We start from the raw sequence: 21,336 nt of genomic DNA, 5'->3' as shown, positions 1-21,336 counted from the left end.
ACTTACTAAGAATACCATGAACTGCAATGCAAAACAATAAATCAGTGATAGATAGAATAAAGCCAGATTGCTCCCTCAAAGCTATGATCATCAAGCAAAAATTGTCATACTTGGACGTATTATGTGAGCAAATTACAGTCTGGAGAAGATGATGTGATGCCTGTGTTGAATTTTGAATGAAAATATTTTTACTAAGAAATATCTCATTCAGAATTTAACAAGAAAAAGAAAAAAACTAAAAGGGGGAATTGCTTGTAAATAAGTGAAGATACCAATTTTGTTTAAAGAATTGTACTAATACAAAATTTTTGTAATATTAATTAAAAGTGAAAAAAAAGGTCATTTTAATTGTAAAAGGATTATAATGTAAGAAGTTTCTCTATAAGATATATGTTAGAGCATAATAAAGAAGGATCAAAGTCCATTAACGAAAACCTTGGATAAATTGTAGCCCACGACAATTTGCTTACGTGCAAATGGCACATGCACAATGTTTTTTCCGGGAAGACGCGGCAATCGTATGGAAGATTCCAGGAAGATAGGAATGAATCAGGAGTCAGGGAGAAAGTTTTGAGTGAAGAGGGCGCTAGAGATACGAGGTATAAAACTGGTTTGTCCCCCCCCCCATTCAAGGCTTTTTAGGTTTTTTTCATCGGGAATTGCTGGAAAGTTCCAGTGGAGTCGGGAAGAATTCCAGTTTGAGGTCTAATTGATAGCGGGCAGCTATCGATTAGACCTCAAATATAAAGGGTTTTACATTACCACATTCCTGTAATAAGTTACAGGAATGTGGTAATGTAAAACCCTTTATGATTCCTTTGTTAACAAAGAACGGAATAATGTGTCATGGAAGAAACGAGATGTTAGGTTATATAACTCTAAACTTCTATCAAGGACTATAATGAGATTTTAGATACCAGTATTTAGAACCAAATAGCTGTTTCTTTAATATTTGTCTGAATGAGTAGTAGTTAATTTGCCATAAGTATTGATCTATAGAATTATCGATGTGAATGTTTTAAGAATATGTGTAAGATAGTAAAGATATTTAAGGGATGCTAGCTAGAATTTTTTGTAGTGAAATGAGCCTATACTTAGATGCAATATGTGAATTACAGTTGATATGTCTAACCATATAACTTGGGATAACTCTATTCCTATTGAGTGTTTTTATTGTAAATGTGTAATCCTTTGAATCTAATAAATGTATCTTGATTATCTTAACCTGTTTTGTGCCTTGATTTGAATCCAATGCACCGCTTGCTAATATTTGAATCTGAGCGGAAGAGAAATATACAAAAGAGAACACGACTGCAATCTAAAATGTTTTAAGAGAGATAGATACAATTGTTTAAGGAGTAATTAATAGATTGATTTACTGTGTACATTTTCTGAGAGTTACTTCTTGGTTAAAAGGAATTTCTAACCTAGGGACCTGGCTGGCACAGCTGGAACAAATAAATATTGCCAGAACCTGATTAGGAGGTAACTCCAGACTGTTATTACTGAGGATCGGACTCTATTCAGAAGTCAATCCTTTGTCAATTTATTTAATATACGTAATCATTCTAAGAATCGGCCAAATTGTGTTATAACTGTGATACGACTGTGAAAAAGATAAACAGGATAAGTGGCATAAGCAGAAGAAGAACACATAATATAAATCATAAATTAAAAGCAGAACAGAAATATAACAATGCCGTAGCAAGTAGGATATAACAAATGGCGCATACCAGCCGGTAGAAATATAACACCTGCTAAAGTTGATGGAAGCAGGAGAAGAGGAAGACCAAGAATTAGATGGGTGGATGGAGTTAAAGAAGCAGCTGGAATGTGCTTGGAAATTCTGAAAGATATGGCCAGGGACAGATCTCAATGGAGAGTGTATGTTCACAGAATCACCAGGAATCGAAAATGACTCGATGGAACATAACACATACACAGTCAACTTCTTCCTTCAATAGTCATCACCTTCTGTGTGATGACTTTACCATCTTTTGTCATTCTTGCCATATGAGGTTCACAGAAAAATAACTGCAGAAGCTTATGATATCTTTTCCTTCTGGACATTTGCCAACTGATTGGTTTTTAGATAAGAAAACACTTAGTGTCAACTACTACCACAGATGTGGTCTTATTTAGTGAAGACCATGGTAGAAGTTGACTCCCAGAGATAAGACTAGGACAAAGTTCTTGTGACTTATATTTGATGCTAAATCTGCATGTGTCAGTTGCAAGATAATTGCTGGAGAGCAATGCACATCCTCTGCACCCTTTTTTCATCTCCTCAGGTGCAGATTGCTATTTTTTGTTCTATCAAGCATGTATCCACACAAAACAGTATGCTGTGGTGGTTGGACCTTATCCACCATTAGCAATCAGAATTACAACTAGCATACATCGCATATTCACCTATTTCTAGTCTTGAAGTGAATGAACCATCTTTCTTGTTTCAACACTTGCAACTTTTTTTATATATATATATTGATCCCATACACGAGAGGTCGTGGAACCTATAGGCATATTAGTGCTGTGTATGGGGTGCAGATGAGGACTGAGATAGAAGTTTATAGATGTATTTTTTGAAGATTTGCAGGTTGTAGTTGTTTGAGAATACTTCTTGAGAAGGCTGTTCCAGAGGTGAAAGTTGGACAGAATAAAAGAATAAATAGAAACAGGTTTGGTGTGTTTGCAGTTGCACAGTAAAGAAGTGCTTGACAGCATGCCGCTCTTGTATTTTCAGGTGCAACAGATGGTTGTAGGAATGATGTTGCCAGTTCACTGGAGCAATGACCATGGAAGTATCTGTAAAATAGACACAGTGCTGAAACACTGCACCTGTGAGATAGAGGTTGAAGTGTGTCCGTAAGACAGGGATCATCAATGAGCCTAACAGCATGGGAAGTTTTAGCTGCACCACCCCAAACATGAGCAGTATTCTAAACATGGATGGATTTTGGATTTGTGTATAGTGTTGGTTGGGTGTAAAATAGGCTCTTGAATGAAAGAGAATGCCAAGTTTCTCGAATGCTAAGGAGGTGATTGATGTGATGTGTGTATGCCAGGAAAGACTGAAAATAAACTTTATTCCAAGCAAAGAGATCTGATCTTGTCTGGTGATTTGTGTATTACTGAAGGTAAAGGCAGGTGAGCTGGGATCTCTTTTGCTGGAGTAAATGTATGACTTATTTTAGTGGTCTTTCTCGCCACATTGGAGGATGGTATGCATATCAATGTTTAAGGCACTAGTTTAAGATGATCTTGTAGCCTGGAATGCCAGAGTATTATGGTTCATTTTAAAAAATTTTTTGGAATTTACAACCGTGTTAAAAAAACTTTTTTTAATTATCCCAACGTTTTGATCTTCGCATCAAGATCATGACGCTCCAGATGATGATCTTGATGTGAAGATCGAAACGTCGGGATAATTAAAAAAAGTTTTTTTAACACGGTTGTAAATTCCAAAAAATTTTTTTAAATGAATGCTGATCACCGTGTAACCCTAAAAGAAAAGAGTATTATGGGGTTTGCCAAATTAGTAGGATGAGTGGAGAGTACTATCATCTGCAAAACTGTGGATGGGATTAGTGTTTATTGTAAGTAGTTCAATACATGCAGGAGAAAGAGCAGATAATAGAACAGAGCCTTGAAGCACTCCAGCATTGGTGATAAAGCTCAAAGAGAGTGAGCCATCTACCATGACTCACAGAGAATGATCAGACTGGCTATCCAGTTACAGAGAGTGGCAGGAAGACTGAAGAATGGCAATTTTTTAGTAGGCCTCAATGTTACACAGTCACAAGCTTTGGAAGGGTCAAGGATGACAGCACAAGTTTCTCCAAATCTTTCCATGGTACGTGTCCAGTGGTGGGTGATATAAGTTGCAAGGTCAGCTGTGGATCTTGAATGGCAGAATCTGTACTGCCGGTTGCTGATTATTTGGTGGGGTCTCTAAGTAGTAGAGGAGTTGGCTATTGATAGCTTTTTTTCATCATTTTGGTCATGACACAGGTGATGGCATTTGGCTGGTAGTTTTGATGATAGACTTCCATCACCTTTTTTGGAATAGAATGGATATGAGATTGCTTCCATGCATTGGGATAAGTACCAGATATGCATAATAAATTATGCAGATGATGCTGGACGAGTGTTAGCTCTGGAGCACAGTGTTTGAGAACAATTGGGGAGATGCCAACAGGACCAGAAGACATTTTAGTATATTAGTTATTTAGTAGTTTTCTGATAACTTTTTTTGTTGAAAAACTATAGGAAGCAAACGGTGTTTGGATTCCGGTATGGTAGGAGGTGATTTCCCTTAATCATTAATGCAGGAGTTTGAGGAAAAGAGTGATGCCACAGCTCTCTCTTTTCGTGAAGTAAGAGTGATGCCATCAGGATAAAACAGAGGTAAAAGTGCAGGAGAGCAGAGATTGCATCCAGTGGCTTTAGCAAACAACCAGAAGGCATAGCTTTCATTTGGACAGGAGGTGAGTTTTATGCTGGTGGCCATTATAAAATTGGATTTGATCTACCGATGACTGAGTTTACATTTGACTGATTATGTTGTGTACTTTGGTATAGCTGGAGTTCTTAATGCAAACCACATGTGGTAAGTTGAACTTTTTTCTTTAACTGTTTTGACACATTTTCAGTTGAACCAGGGCTTGGAAAGTGGATGTGGTTTATGGGTTGAATGAGGGGGGGGGGGGTGAAGTCTTCATACCAGTTAGAATAATTTCTGTGACTTGTTCACAGCAGGTGTTGGGTCAGGAGAGTGGAAGCAATAGTCACTCCAAGGAAAGTAGTAGTAGAAATTCTGGAGGTCATCCCAATTGGCTCCTTTGTAGTTCCAGAGGATATGAGGTCAGGAGCGGTTGAAGGAGGAATGTTCTACGAGAGAGGAGACTTGTACGAGATTGTGTGAGTTGCCAAGAGGAGAGGTGACCTTTTCGGCATATCTAGGAGAACCAGTCAGAAAGAGATCTAAAGTATTTGGACAATGAAGAGGGTTATCAGAGATTTGTGTGGGCAGATGTACAATTTGTATTAGGTCATTACTTATAGCAAAGACTTCTGCCTCTCGTCCTGGAGATGTACAGTAGTAGATGTAGCTGTTATCTGGATTTTTGTCAGAAATAAGATGTCTGGTCTTAAAGACTGCAAGTGATGGTGGACATCATTTATGTTTAAGTTAATGCCATGGAGGTTAGCATAGTGAATGTAAAAGCAAGTTTTTAGCGGTGATATTGGAGGGGGGGGGGCAGTTGGAATTGTGGATGTTGAGATGCCCAGTAAGATGACCTTACTATTTGGATAGTTTCATGGAAAGGATTGTGAAGAGGTCTGAGTGGATATTAGTGTTTGGCAACCAGTAAATGCCACAAATGAGAGTTACTAAATGGGGCAAGGAAAGCTTGACCAGAGAAGGTCAAAAGCAGGGATTCTAAATTAGCCATTTTGTGGCAGGCTATGTCAGATTTCACAAAGGCATAGGTGCCAACCCTTGTGGTGGAAAGAATTGTAAAGTGTGTAGTTTGGGCACTAGAGGTGGACACTAGTAGATGTAGCTTGATCTGGGCTTTTGTTAGAAATAAGATGTCTGGTCTTAAAGACTGCAAGTGATGGTGGGCATCATTTATGTTTATGTTAATGCCACAGAGGTTAGTAAAGTGAATGTGAAAGTGAGTTTTTAGTGAAGTAAAAGTGAGTTTTTTGTGAAGTGACTGTGGTATGGTTTGTGTGATGTGACCTTTGATTGGATTAATTGAGGGAGATTCACTTTTCCACAGTGTCACTGTTATTATTTGTGAGAGTCTTTATAGGTTTGATCATAAGTGTGATTAGATGGAAGGATATAGTGGAGACGTGCAGCAAGAGAAGATAGACTCTTGGACATGACTTTCATACAGAGAGAAACCAGTTTCTGTGCCGTGTCATGGCCTCAACAGTATCCCCCACATATGACTACTTAGTTTCCCTCTCCAGATATGACCTGGCAGAGTATGTGGGAGATTATGCATCAGTTGATCAGGAAGCCTCGACTCATTACTGACAGGTTCAGACCCATGGCACTAACTACTGTACCCTTGAAATGGAGGCGTTGCTAAGTATGTTTGTCATGGCCTTGAAGGGTATTACTCACACTGCATAGAGAAGAGACAAGAAGGGGGAACTGCCTTTGCAATATGCAATCAAAATAAAACCCTGTCATGCCATCCCACACAGACAAGAATTTTTTATCACTGGAGAAAATATGTATCATCATGTGTCGTCTCCGTCCAAGAGGTTGATTACCACATGACTTACGGTTGATTACAGGCATAAGGATAATGTGGTGAGGATCCTATCTCTTCCACAGTGTTGTAACTATTCATTGCTGTTACGTATGTGTTCAGTGGAAAAATTTGCCTGTTCTGAGGGACGAAAAAAAACTTCAGTTTCCAGGTGAAAAACCCTCTACCTCCATATCAGAGCATCTAACTCACCTTTATTTGAAAGAGAGCAGATAAAGGTTCCTCACATCATGGACGGGGGGGGGGGGGGGGGAATTGAACCCAGGTCTTTCCAACCAAAGGGCTTCATCTGTACTGACTGAGCTATGGAGGCTCATTTCTACTATACTGATTATATTATTATTATTATTATTATGATGATGATTCAGGACTCTACAGAGTCACAAGACTCATCTTGGGAGGCCCTCCCTAGAAAACACGTCTATCATACCATTATTTGAACCCATTGACCATTCGTGCTTCCACCATTTGGTCACATCCTAAATCCAGATCATCATTATTATTATTATTACAGGCAACTCCAGGGAGTCCTTAGACTCATCGGCCCTAAACATCATGTCCACACAACTATACAACATTCTCACAGTATCTATCATACCTTGCCTTGAACTCACTCACCGTCATAGCACCCACAACAGACTCTGGCAGCTTAATCCACTCATTTACCATTCTAAAAGTAAAGAACCCAGCTCTAACACCCTTGCTAACCACACTCTTTCCCAGCTTCCATAGGTGTCCCCTAGTTCTCCCACCACCAGTCCTGAACTCAAAAATATCCTCTGAATTAATCCTGTAGAAACCCTTTAGCAATTTGAATGTCTCAATCATATCTCCCCTTTTCCACCTATCAACTAATTTCTGCAACCCACAAATCTTCAACCTGTTCTCATAAGGTTCATTCCATAGACCTGCTATCATCTTGGTCACTCGCCTCTGGATCCTCTCCACCTCCTCCCCATCAAGAAGAAACCTAGGTGACCAAATCTGGGCACAGTAGTCGAGATGAGGTCTTATTAAGGCTTGGTACAGAGGTACAATAACTTGCTTGTCTCTGCTCATCAAAGTATTTTTCAACAACCAAGTGAGTTGATGAGTTGATTTACCCACTTTTGCAATGTGCCCCCTAAACTTCATCTCCCTATCCACCAACACTCCCAAGTCCCTGGCCTCATCAATCTCCCGGAGTACAGTTCCACCAATGTGGTATACTGCTGCTAATCTTTTCACCCCCAAAATACATAACCTTACATTTTGTCACATTAAATTGACATCCATTCTCCTTAGCCCAGAACTACAATCTATCCAAGTCATCCTGCAAGATTTTGACATCTTCTGCACTCACTATTGCCCAACCCAACTTTACATCATCAGCGAACAAATGAACTGTTCCTCTTAGATCCTTCCCTATATCGTTAATGAACAAATTTAACAGCAGTGTTCCAAGAACAGAACCCTGTGGCACACCACTAGTCACAGGCAGTCTTTTGGACTCTACTCCTGAATAAAGTACTCTCTGATATCTCTCCATCAACCATCCACTTATCCATCTCACCAACACTATATCCATTCCCATATGTTGTAGTTTACAGATTAGAATTCCATGTGGTATCCTGTCAAATGCTGAAAGGATTAAACTAAATTTATTATACCTGTCAAATGCCTTAACCAGGTCCAGCAGTATCACTGTAAACCCATATCCAGTTCAGCCGTAACTGTGTTATAAAACTTGAGCAAGTTACTGAGGTATGATCTACCCTTCACAAAGCCATGCTGTCCCCTGTACAGTATCTCATTTTCATCAATCCATTCCTGTATTTTTCCCTTGACTACTTTCTCCAAGACCTTGACAACGACTCCGGATATGCTAATCGGTCGGTAATTTGCAACAGTAGTCTTGGATCCTCCTTTATGCAGTGAAACTATTTTCCCCTCTTTCCACACCTTCGGTACTAAACCAGACCCGAGACTCGGATTAAACAACATGGTCAAGGGCACTGATAATTCTTTAGCTGCTTCACGTAAGACCCGTGCCGGTATACCATCCGATCCCACAGATGTATTCACATTAAAGTTCTGTAATAGACTATTCACCTCCACTTCATTCATCACAATTCCCGTATAAACTAATGGTTCCTTCATTTTTTCAATGTCACCACCTGGATGATATACTCTTGCAAAGTGCTCGCTAAGTAATTCCACTATATCGACTGATTCAGTGACCTCTTTACCATCGTCATTCCTTAAAATTATTCTGCCATGTACAGTTTTTTTTTTGTGCTTGCAGCATATTGAAAGAACTGTTTGGGATTCTCTTTAGCTTGCATAGCTAGTTTACTTTCATAATCCGCCTTTGCTTTTTTTACCACACTCGTTACCCTTCTGGCTTGTGCTTTATACTGTTCGTGTGCCTGCAGGTCGCCTTTCTCTTTAAATTCCCTCCACAGTTGTTTCTTTTTTTTTGCAGCTCAAGCTTGATGGTGTTATTCATCCAATTAACCCCTACTTGTTTTACTATTCAGCCCCTAGGTATACAATCAGCCATAACCTCCTGTAAATGCTCCTTGATCACTTCCCATGCTCTATCTACATCCAGCCCTTGCAGTTTTACATGCCATGGCACTCAACCAAGCAATCTCTTAAGCTTGTCATACTTGCCAGCACGGTAATTCCACATATACCCTGTCTTAATCGAAAATTCCACACTTTTAGCCACCTCCCAGGTCAAGACCTTATAATCACTCTCACCAATAGGTGGCAACATGGTCATATTCATTACAGTCAAATTCTCAGATGCTATTACCATGTCAAGCACTCTCAAACCCCTGGTATTTTCAATTACATGCTGTCTCAGATAGTTATCCCTTAATAATTGAATAAATTCCAGTTCCTTCCTCGCACGTGTCCTCTCTTCCTTCCAATCAATGTAGCATAGTTGAAATCCCCCATAATAATTATCCTCCTTCCATTCATTGCTTCTATTTGCTTATGCATACTATCTCCACCATCTATTCCATCACCTGGTCTATAGCAGCACCCAACTGTATATTTTATTCTGCCAGTCTCAATCTCACACCAAATAGCCTCAAATGAGCTCTTTTCACTATCCTGCGATACAACTTCAGTTCTCCTTGGCTGCAGTTCATCAGCTATCATCAATAACACTCCTCCCCCCATTTTATTCTCTATGTCCCTCCTAAACACACTATAACCTACACATTCTATCCCACTAACTATATCATCTTCTGTCAGCCATGTTTCACTAATGCCAATAACCTGTGACCAGGAAGAGTCAACCAAGGCCAAAAATTCTTCCTTCTTGTTCCTAATACTCCTGGCATTAGTATACATGAAATGCAGAAGTCCCTTTGTCACACTCCTATCTTGATGCGTTATTCTAACTATTCCGTTCCAATTTCTTGTCCATCAATGGCATCAGTGAGACAGTTCAGGGTACATTATATACATTCTTACACTGAACTGTCTCACTGATGCCTGCGTATCCCCCCCCCCTTTGGTAGTTCTAGTTTCCCTGGTTCTGCACATCCACTTTCACTTCATTCAGCAACACGTTTTTCAATCTCCACACACCAAATCCATTCAAATGCAGACCATCCATCTTGTATAAATCCTTTCGTCCATCAAACTCATTCCACACGTCCACAAATTCCACACCACATTGTCTGCATAACCTGCACATAAAGTCATTTGCAATTATGGCCCTCCTTCTAAACTCCTCTCTTTCGTACCGTGGCAACAGACTCACCATCCTTACTCTGTCACTCTTTTCTTTCGCTACCTTTAACAATACTTTCAAGTCTTCTCTCATAAAAAAATTATCTCCTTTCAATTCATTCGTACCGGCCACTACTATCAATTCTTTCACCCTCTGTTTTTGCACTCTAATACTCTCACTTACATCCTTAAATTTCGCACCCGGTAAGTACGATTTAGTTAAACCCTCATCTATCACTCCTCTTAATAACGAGTCACCATATAACACTCTTTCCTTCATTTCAGAAACTCTCCCACTCTTACACTTAAATCATCTGCACAGTGTGGTGTATTTCACTTTCTTTTATGGCAGTTCCTTATAAGTTATGAATTATCTTCTTCCATATTTCTCTGGAATGCATTGAGAGGTGACTACTGACTACTTGATATTAGTAATGCAATTACATATATTCTGGTCTTCATACTGTATATCACTGTTAACTGTCTGATCATTTCTTTGCTTATAGGATAGTGGAATGGTGCACGTTTGGTCACCATGTGACCATAATAATGCGGTTACAAAATAGAATGCTAATATCAGCTTACTTTTCTTAATGGTTTTGTAAAATCTCTTGCAATCAATTTTTTAATTTCCGAGATCGATTTTGCAGAAGTTTCTGAACCTATAGAAATTATAATGTATTAAAATGAATGTTATACCTCTACTGTTAAAATGCATAAATTAATGTATATTGAAGTATATGTAAAACGGGAAGTAAGGGAATAATCCAGAATATAGCCATGATGAAGTAAAAACAAAAGTTCGCAAGGTTATGCAAATATAGAAATATGCCCCCAAAAATGGAGGGAGCCAAAGTGACGTCATCATGCTCACTGGAAACTAATCAGAAGAACAAAGGATTAGTGACGATATAAAAAGGCTCTTGGCTTGAGGCTCTCAGTTTTTTTTTGTCTCCAGATTTTGGTTCCAGGTACGTGACACCAAGTGCAGGGGGGGGGGAAGAAGAGAGGCGGTAATTTTCGATGAATTTCCTGTGGACATGCTACGAGAGTGTGGTTATCCATTAGAAATTATGGTGACTTCTGCAGTTCCATTCCGGTTTCTTTTTAGATTGATTTACCAGACGGAAAATCAATCTAAGCTTTCCTGGAAAACTTCTACAGCAGAACAACCAGGATTGTTCAGGCAACAGCCAGTACCCAGGAAGAAGACAAAACATCAAGCTAAAATAGCTGAAGTTTGTTCAAATTGGTTGAGCTGTGTTTGTAAAAGCAAATGTAAGTAAGCACTACTTTGTTAATGTTGTGAAAGCTTGCATTTGAGAATTGTATGTGTGCTTACAGGAAATTGTTAGTATTTAGTTAGTTTATAATAAGTTATTATTATTATTATTGTTGTTGTTGTTCCGGGCAACTCCAAGGAGTCGACAGACTCATCGAGTTTACCTAACATCATGTCAAGAACAACTATTTGACATTGACACAGTATCTATCATACCTTGCCTTGAACTCATTCACAGTTGTAGCACCCACAACAGACTCTGGAAGCTTATTCCACTCATTCCCCACTCTCCAAGTAAAAAAACCTAGCTCTAACACCCTTGTCAACCACGCTCTTGCCCAGCTTCCATGCATGGTCCCTAGTCCTCCCACCACCAGTCATATTTTCAAAAATATCTTCTGGATCAATCTTATAGAAACCCTTCAGTAATTTGAATGTCTCAATCATATCACCCCTCCTTCGCCTATCGACCAATTTCTGCAACCCACAAATCTTCAACCTATTCTCATAAGTTTCATTCCACAGACCTGCTATCATCTTGGTCACTCGTCTCTGGATCCTCTCCACTTCCTCCCCATCACGAAGAAACCCTGGTGCCCATAACTGGGCACAATAGTCCAGATGGGGTCTTATCAAGGCTCGATAAAGAGGAACAACAACTTGTTTGTCTCTGCATGTTAAAGTATTTTTCAGAAGCCAAGTGATTTGATGAGCTGATTTAGTCACTTTTACAATGTGCCCCCTAAACTTCAATTCCCTATCCACCAACACTCCCAAATCCCTGGCCTCATCAATCTTCTGGAGTATGGTTCCACCAATGTGATACTGCTGCTAATCTATTCACTCCAAAATGTATAACCTTACACTTTGCCACATTAAATTGACATCCGTTTTCCTTAGCACAGTCCTCCAAACTATCCAAATCATCCTGTAAAATTTTGACATCCTGTGCACTCGCAATTGCTCTACCCAACTTTGCATCATTAGCAAACAAGCAAACACTTCCTCTCAAATCCTTTCCTATATCATTGATGAACAAATTGAAAAGCAGTGGTCCAAGAACAGAGCCCTGCTGCACACCACTAGTCACAAGCCGTCTTTTAGACTCCACTCCTGAATAAACCACTCTCTGGTATCTCTCCTTCAACCACCCTCCTATCTATCTCACCAACCCTATATCTATCCCCATCTGCTCCAGTTTACTGATTAGGGTTCCATGTGGTATCCTGTCAAAGGCCTTGGCAAGGTCCAGTAGTATCACTGGAAACCCATTACCCCTATCCAGTTCAGCCGTCACTGTGTTATAAAACGTGAGCAAGTTACTGAGGCATGATCTACCCTTTACAAAACCATATTGTCCCCCATACAATATCCCATTTTCATCTATCCAAACCTGTATTCTTTTCTTGACTAATTTCTCTAAGACCTTGACAATGATTCCTGATATGCTGATCGGTCGGTAATTTACAACAGCAGTCTTGGCACAACCACCTTTATGCAGTAGAACTCTTTTCCCCTATTTCCACCTCCTCGGAACTAACCCAGACCCGAGACTCAAATTAAACAAAATGGTCAAGAGTACTGACAACTCTTTAGCTGCTTCTCATACGACATGAGCTGGTATACCATCCAATCCCACAGACATATTGACATTGAGGTTATGCAATAGACTACTCACCCTCCACTTCATTCACCACAATTCTCGTATAATCTACTGGTTTATTCATTTCTGCAATGTCACCACCTGGATGATATATTCTTGCAAAGTGCTCACTCAGTAACTCTACTATATCAACTGATTCAGTTACCTCCCTACCATCGGCATTCTTTAAAATCATTCTGCCATGTACATTTTTCCTTTTACTTGCTACATATCTAAAAAACTGTTTAGGATTCTCTTTGGCCTGCATGGCCAATGTTTTTTCGTAATCCTTTTTTGATTTTCTTACCACACTTGTTACCCTTCTGGCCTGCGCTTTATACCGTTCATGTGCCTGCCGGTCACCTTTCTCCTTAAATTCCCTCCATAGTTGTTTCTTTTTTTGCAGCTCAAGCTTAATGGTGGTATTCATCCATTTAACCCCTACTTGATTTATTATTCGGACTCTAGGTATACAGTCAGCCATTGCTTCATGCAAACACTTCTTAACTGCCTCCCATGCACTATCAACTTCTAGTCCTTGCAGTTGTACATGCCATGGCACTGAACCAATCAATCTCCTAAGCTTGTCATACTTTCCAGCCCGATAATTCCACATGTACCCTGTCTTAATTGAAAATTCCACACCTTTAGCCACCTCCCAAGTCAAGACCTTATGATCACTCCCACCAATTGGTGGCAATGTGGTCATATTTGTTACAGCCAAATCCTCAGATGTAATTACTAGGTCAAACACTCTCTGATCCCTAGTATTTTCCATTACATGCTGTCGCAGATAGTTATCCCTTAATAACCACATAAAATCCAATTCCTTCCTCCCGTGTGTCCTCTACTCACTCCAATCAATGCGACTATAGGTGAAATCTCCCATAATAATTACCCTCCTTCCACTCATTTCTTCTATTTGCTTGTGCATACTGTCACCACCATCTTTTCCATCACCTGGTTTATAGCAGCACCCAATTGTATATTTAGTTCTGCTAGCCACAATCTCACACCAAATGGCCTCAAATGTGCTCTTTTCTCTATCCTGCAATTCAACTTCTGTTCTCCTTGGGTGCAGCTCATCAGCTATCATCAACAATACTCCTCCCCCCATTTTATTCTCCCTGTCATTCCTGAACACACTATACCCATCACATTCAATCCCACTAGCTATATCATCTACAGTCAGCCATGATTCACTAATACCAATAACCTGTGGTCTGGAAGTGCCAACCGTGACCAAAAACTCTTCCTTCTTGTTCCTAATACTCCTAGCATTAGTGTACATGAATTTAAGACCCCCATTAGCCCCAACCCTACCTTGATGCCTTATATTAACTATACCACTCTGATTTGTTCTACTTATTCGCTCGGGCATATTATATTCGTTCATACATTCAACTGCTTCCCTAAGGACTGTATATCTACTCCCCCCCCTCCTTATTAAATCTAGTTTCCCTGAATTTGCACATCCACTACATTCGGCAACACTTTCTCGAGTCTCCTTAGACCGTAACCATTCAAATGCAAACCATCCATCTTATATAGATCCTTTTGCCCATCGAACTCACTCCACACGTCCACAAATTCCACACCACTCGTCATACATAACCCACGCATAAAGTCACTCGCAATTATGGCCCTCCTTTTAAACATTTCACTGTCATACCGTGGCAAAAGACTAGTCATTCTAACTCTCTCACTCTTTTCTTTTGCTACCTCAAACAATTCATTCAGGTCTTCTATCATTTCCATTTTATCTCCTTTGAAATCATTCGTACCTGCCACAACAATCATTTATTTCACGCTTTCCTTTTGCTCTCTAATAGACTCAGTTACATCCTTTATGGTCGCACCAGGTTGGTACGATTTTGTCAAATCCTCTACTAACACACCTCGTACTAACGAGTCTCCATACAGCACTCTATCCTTCATTTTGTTCATGTTCACACTCATACGCCTATTTTTCCTGTCATACTTTTTATTATTGGCTGGTACATTCAGTCGACTCCGCAAAACGTACATTTCGCAGATAGTACACTGAATCATCTCCTTTATATTACCGTTCTTGAAAGAAGATGGCGAACCATCATTACTGGCCGCCATTTTCCTTCGTACTGAGCCATACTTACTTGTAACGTATTTTATCAAATTATAAATTATAAAACACCAAAAACACACAAACAGATGCACTAAGATACGCAAGGCAAACAAAACTACGCAATATTAAAGTAAATTTATCAACGATAACTGAAAATAACACTTATCTTATCGGGAGCTTTCACGAACACTACACCACTAAGTTGTGGCAATGAAAGGGAGAATGAATATTAACCTTTATATGTAGTGAACGAAGTTTAGCTAAGTGTAACATAGGAAGCACCTACATGTCTAATTTAGATATCTAAGCATTCTGACAGGGTCAGAATCACATATTTTGTCTACTGTGAATGTAATAGGCCTTAGATAGTTAATGTTTCCTATTTGTGCACTGTACTATATTACTAGGTTAAAATAAAGGTTGTGTTTGTGTGTAACTATCTTGCCTGATCTATTTGCCAATGCGCTCTCTTCAAAAAAATTAGCAAACCTGCGAGCCTGTTTAATTAAGAATTGCCACGACTAGTTATAAAGGATTGTTTATCATTTTTTTTGTTTAGTGACTGCACCATTCTAAATTATATATATAGCTTGAGAATTTAAAATTGATCTTGCATATGTTCCATACTTAAATTCTCAAGCTATATAATAGTTTAAAATGGTGCAGTCATTAAACAAATAAATTTTTCTAAATTGCATAGTTTGTGAGTTGGTAACCTGTTTATTGTGGATAGACTAATAACAAATGTCATTCACTACCCATGCAGACATAAAGAAGATTATAAAGGATTAATATTGAGGTCTATATTAAGCAGATAAGTTAGGCCTAAAGTGCATGTAAAAGGAATAAAAGGCACGGTTAATAGCAATGTAAAGTTTGATAATAGAATAAAAAAATATTACAAAGGTGCAGCCGACATAATAATAATATTTACAGTTTGTATACAGCACATGTTCATTCCAAAATGTGTTCTTAAATCAGATATCATACTTAGTCCATATACCAGACAATCTAGCAATTCTAGTTTTTCAAGATCACTTTCCTCGCCTTCTTTACAAACAAATAAACTTCCTAAAACAGATATAATGTGCTTAGATCATATTTCACTGTGACTATAGTTTTTACAGTTGAGATTTATGCTGAAAAATCTAAGATTTTTGATTTCAAATCTATATACATTTTGCCTGTACAGTTTGATTCAGATTATAACAGACACCTTTGTTATGAACTTGCTGACTATAAAACTTACTGAAAAGTCCCAGCCAGTTTAGTATTCTACCAAGTGTGATATATCTATTTTAACTCATTTGTAGAAATGCAAAATAATATAGAATTAGATGTTTCTGTTTTGCCACATACCTAAAATTTATGTTCATGCCCATTTTTGGGGGGGGGGGGGTTAATCTTTAAAGCTGTATTTGATTAAGGCTTTGGATCATTGACCTGTTTTTGTTGTATTCTGCTATTGTCCAGCATTAAGACAGTTGTGATCACACCTAGATAGCAAATTAATTTGGTCTGTATTTTGGGAGGGTGAAGAAACAATAGTAAAGTTTCAGAATAAATAACCAAAATAATATCAAAGCTTTTGGTGTTTATTATGAGGATAAGATGAGGGTGCAAAGAAGAGTTACAACGATTATATCCAGATTATGAGATTTAGAATATGAGAGATTATGATAAATATAAATTATGATATAATCTATAAGAGATTGTTCCTTTAACACCCCAACTGACTGTGATGTCTATAGACGTCCAGCTAAATCTTGATACGATTCTGTAACACCTATTGAATAATGTTGATAAGATTGTTGAAAGTTTATTTTTCACTTGGTTAGAGCATAATAAAATTAGTTTAATCCTTTATCCAAGTGTGAGCAAACAAAGTTTGCACCTGAAGTATCTTCAGGACTAGGGTAAGGCGATACCACACCAGGGCAACTCGTTGCAAAGGTGGAGAAAGCTACCAACACTCCTATCTCAGTATCTCCTATAATGCAAAACACATCTCCTTGCAGATATGTCTAATGTTATGCATTAAGGGAAGGGCCACTACCCAGACTAGTTTCGACCTTTATTGAGGTCTCTTCAGTGGGAGCCAGGCCCTAGTGGAAATACCAGGCAGTAGCGGCCCTTCCCTTAATGCATAACATTAGACATATCTGCAAGGAGATGTGTTTTGCATTATAGGAGATACTGAGATAGGAGTGTTGGTAGCTTTCTCCACCTTTGCAACGAGTTGCCCTGGTGTGGTATCGCCTTACCCTAGTCCTGAAGATACTTCAGGCACAAACTTTGTTTGCTCACACTTGGATAAAGGATTAAACTAATTTTATTATAATGTTGATAAGAAGTGCAATTTGGTCTCACTATTTCATCCACCTCGGCCAGTAAGGAGGTTAATCTCTATGAGTTTGCTATAGTGTGAGTAAATGTGTATAACTGACATCATCCAAGTTTAGTATAACGCACTCTTGTACCATACACAAGAACAAAATTATACTTAAACAGATGCTCAGCACTGTGCAACAAGGAACAGTAAGCTGTGCTAACTTAAAACTATTAAATCATAATAATGGAAAAAATGTCGTACTAGAAGAGTTTAGCATAATTTGGTAAACTATATGGAAATCAATTTAAATTTCAAAAGGTCTTGAATTGATCATCTCCTAAATCCATGAGGTTTTGGCCACATCCTTCAGAAGAGCATATACCTTCTCTCTCTGATAAAAGGCTAATATGCCAAAATGGATTAATTTATTCTCTGTATTAGAGTTATCAATTCTGTTAACCTAATACCTAATCTAGCTGATTGCAGTGCATTTCAGTCTATTAAAGAAGCGGTTGTTTTATTAAAATAAAATATATAGTTTAATTAAATTTTCAGTTTATTAAAATTTATTAAAAAAAAAATTGATTATCCATTTTTTCTTTGGTATCTAAGCAGCAGAAACTGTTGTACTTGAAAACCTAGTTTCAGATCAGAAGCTTACAAGCATACCATGTGCTTAAAAGATGACAAAAACTCTGCCTAGTAACCTGTATTTCACATTTTATTAGCTTTTGATTAAGACTTTCCCTGACTTGTTAGCCATTTTGAACTATATAAATCAACAGGCACTTCATTTATTTTCGGATCTGTGAATAACTTTCATCTTTTTTTTTTTTTTTTCACCATCAGGATAGCTTGCTTTGCTTAACTTGCCTTTTCTTATTTTTTTTAAAAAAAATATTATGTTTTCAAGATTTAACAATTAACAAGTGCAGTAAGATAGCAATATTAGTTAGGTGCAAAGTTAAATTTAAATAATATTTCAGATTCTTTGACATTTCTATTTCATTAAAACTGTTGTATTTCTTTATAATGTTCATCATTAGTGTATAGCAGAATGCTTTCTATCTTATGCATATTGCATCAGCATCTTTGGGAGCTGTAAGATAGGTTTGATGATTTTTAATATTATTTCAATGGTTATTAAGACATCTTCTGATGACAGTAATTCAATCTTGCAGTAATCTTCAATGAGCAAATTAATGAAGCTCTATTTGCTGATGTTTCTGCAGTTTCAGTTTCTGGATGGGATGCTGTGTTTCAGTTATCTTGAGTTTTCTGAATAGGACAAAACAAGTTAATCTGAAGATGTTTTAGTAAATAAGAAAAGGTAAACAACTACATTTTCTTTGGTACTGGACAAAAGGAATTGTCTGGTATCAAAGGGTACTGGGGAATTTTGGAAAACTGCATGATTGCAAAAGTCCTATGGCCTTCACCATTTCCTTTCTGATAAACTGCAATAGCTATCTCATCAAAGATATTTTTTGTAAGCAGTCTATATTCACTCGAAATTACAAAAATGTTGAAAGTATTCTGTGGCATTTTGTCATATTCTTACAATGAGCTACCAAGCACACTTGTAAACATCACTACCTATGTGATGTGCATGCTAAATTTTTCATATCACAAAGTGATCGGCATGATACATTCATAAACAGTGAATAAGTGTGAGGTGTCTGATTTGTGATCACCTGGTATGAATAAGAACTGAAATGATTATTAATCTGAAGTTATTTTAAAATATGATATATAAATCACTGATTTTGAAATGTATTTTTTACTATTCTGTAGGTACGTGCTTTCTTAAGTCCACCAATCGAAGGAGTTATTTTACAGACATATGGTGCAGGCAATGGACCAACTCAACGCCGAGATCTTCTTGATGAGCTTAAGAGGGCTAGTCGACGTGGAGTCATAATAGTAAATTGCACCCAATGTGCTCTTGGTCAGGTTGATCCTTCTTATGAAACAGGAAGTGTATGTTCATAAAATAATAAAGTAAAAATAAATATATGTTTTTAGTTTAATATGGTAGAAAGGCAGTAATGAAAGGATGTTCGTATGCAGCCTTTATTTTATTTGGAAAAAAAGAAGGAAGGAAGAAATGTTTTTCCTTTCTTGTAGAGAAAAGTTAAACTTTGACATTGAGAATAAGTAATGAAATATATACCAAACTAACTTCTAGAAGTAGGTTGCTTTCATATTTTCTTAGCTTAAAAACCAGATTTATTATTTATATAAATCAAGTGGATATTAAATCCAGCATTATTTCAAAGCCGAATATAAAAACTATGAAAGTTTCATAAAAAAAAAAAAATTGATCAGAGAGCTTATGGGAATACACTCGCCAGCATTCACAAGTTGCCCTAGCTCAGACCATTTAGAAGATAATAAATTTAGTTTAATCCTTTATCCAAATGTGAGCCAACAAAGTTTGAACCTGAAAGTATCTTCAGGACTGGGATAAGGTAGTACAACACCAGGCAACTCGTTGCAGAGGTGGAGCAAGCTAGCATCACTCCTATCTCAGTATCTCCATAATGCAAAACACATCTCCTTGCAGATATGTATAATGTTATGTATTAAGGGAAGGGCAACTATCCAGACTAATTTCGACCTTTATTGAGGTCTCTTCAGTGGGAGCCAGGCCCAAGTGGAGATACCAGGCAGAAGCATTAGCAAGGTCATCTCTACCTATAGGAGTTGCCAAACGGTGTGACACCTTTTTATTAAATAACTCTGGATTTAGAGAAAGATGTTGAAAGTTTATTTTTCACTTGGTTAGACTATAATAAATTTAGTTTAATCCCTTATCCAAGTGTGAGCAAACAAAGTTTGAGCCTGAAAGTATCTTCAGGACTGGGGTAAGGTAGATAAAGGATTAAACTAAATTTATTATAGTTTAACCAAGTGAAAAATAAACTTTCAACCATTTAGAAGACATGAGCACTTGCCCATGTATTCGCGTTCTATTGGTCCATTTTGATAAGGTTACACTGACTTTTTTTACAAAACTTTCATGGTTTCTACATTCGGCTTTGAAATAATGCTGGATTTAATATCCACTTGATTTGTATAAATTTTCATCGCTGAACTGAAGCCTTTTGGCTCTTTATTTTAGTAAAAGATTTATTATTATTATTTGGTAACCTCCATAGAGTCAATAGACTCATCGTGGGATGCATACTCAACCAGCAAATTGTCTATTATAAATATGAGCTTTGAAGTTATTTACACTACCTGCACTCAGGCAATGCATTCCACTCATAACAACTCTCCATGTAAAAAAATCTACTCCTCACACCCTTCTTCACCACATCTTTATACAACTTCAAGGGATGACCTCTCATTCTTCCCATCTTAACGTCCACTCTTTTTATAATTTCCTCTGTATTAATCTGATAGAATCCCTTAACTAACTTGAAGGTCTCTATCATATCTCCTATTTCCTTCCTATCCACCAACCTCTGTAATTCACACTCTCTCAAATGCTCTTCATAACCAACACTCCAGAGTTCTGATATCACTTTGGTTATTTTCTTGGATCCTCTCTAGTGTTTCCACATCACAATGAAAACTAGATGACCAAATCTGAGCACAGTAGTCCATATGTAGTCTAATCAATGCCTTATATAAAGGCACTGCCACCACCACCTCCTTATCCCTACATGCCAATGTACTTTTTATCATAGCAGAAATATGATGTGCAATCTTTGCAACATGTGCAATATGTCCCCAGAACTTCAGTCCACTGTTTACCATCATTTCAAGATCCCACATCTCATCCACTTCCTGATGTACAGCTCCACCAATACAGTATATAACCTTACATCTCTTTGTAAGGCTACATACAAAGTGTAACACTTGCATTTATTAATACTAAAACTGCAACCCAACTTATTTGTCTACCCTAAAAATCTATTTAAATCTTCCTGTAAAGAATTAACA

The 21,336-nt window shown here is 37.8% G+C and overlaps 1 protein-coding gene across 3 annotated transcripts in view; it reads left to right on the top strand.

The window, feature by feature from the left end:
- Nucleotides 1-21,336, top strand: part of LOC150102481 (L-asparaginase-like) — a 284,609-nt gene that overhangs the window by 155,424 nt on the left and 107,849 nt on the right. For all 3 annotated transcript variants that reach the window (XR_016548905.1, XM_090398649.1, XM_090398648.1), the window contains exon 8: nucleotides 19,180-19,365. Coding sequence is in view for 2 of the 3 variants with exons in the window: in XM_090398649.1 (XP_090254775.1) it covers nucleotides 19,180-19,365 (186 nt within the window). In the remaining variant the exon portion in view is untranslated. The remainder of the gene's footprint in view (nucleotides 1-19,179; nucleotides 19,366-21,336) is intronic.

The sequence above is a fragment of the Typopeltis vanoorti genome, chromosome 10 (assembly GCF_054136105.1).
Source record: "Typopeltis vanoorti isolate ZY-2024b chromosome 10, IOZ_Tvanoo_1.0, whole genome shotgun sequence".
NCBI classification, from domain to species: domain Eukaryota; kingdom Metazoa; phylum Arthropoda; class Arachnida; order Uropygi; family Thelyphonidae; genus Typopeltis; species Typopeltis vanoorti.
Note: the sequence above shows the minus strand (reverse complement) of the source record. Positions and strands in the feature narration are given on the sequence as shown.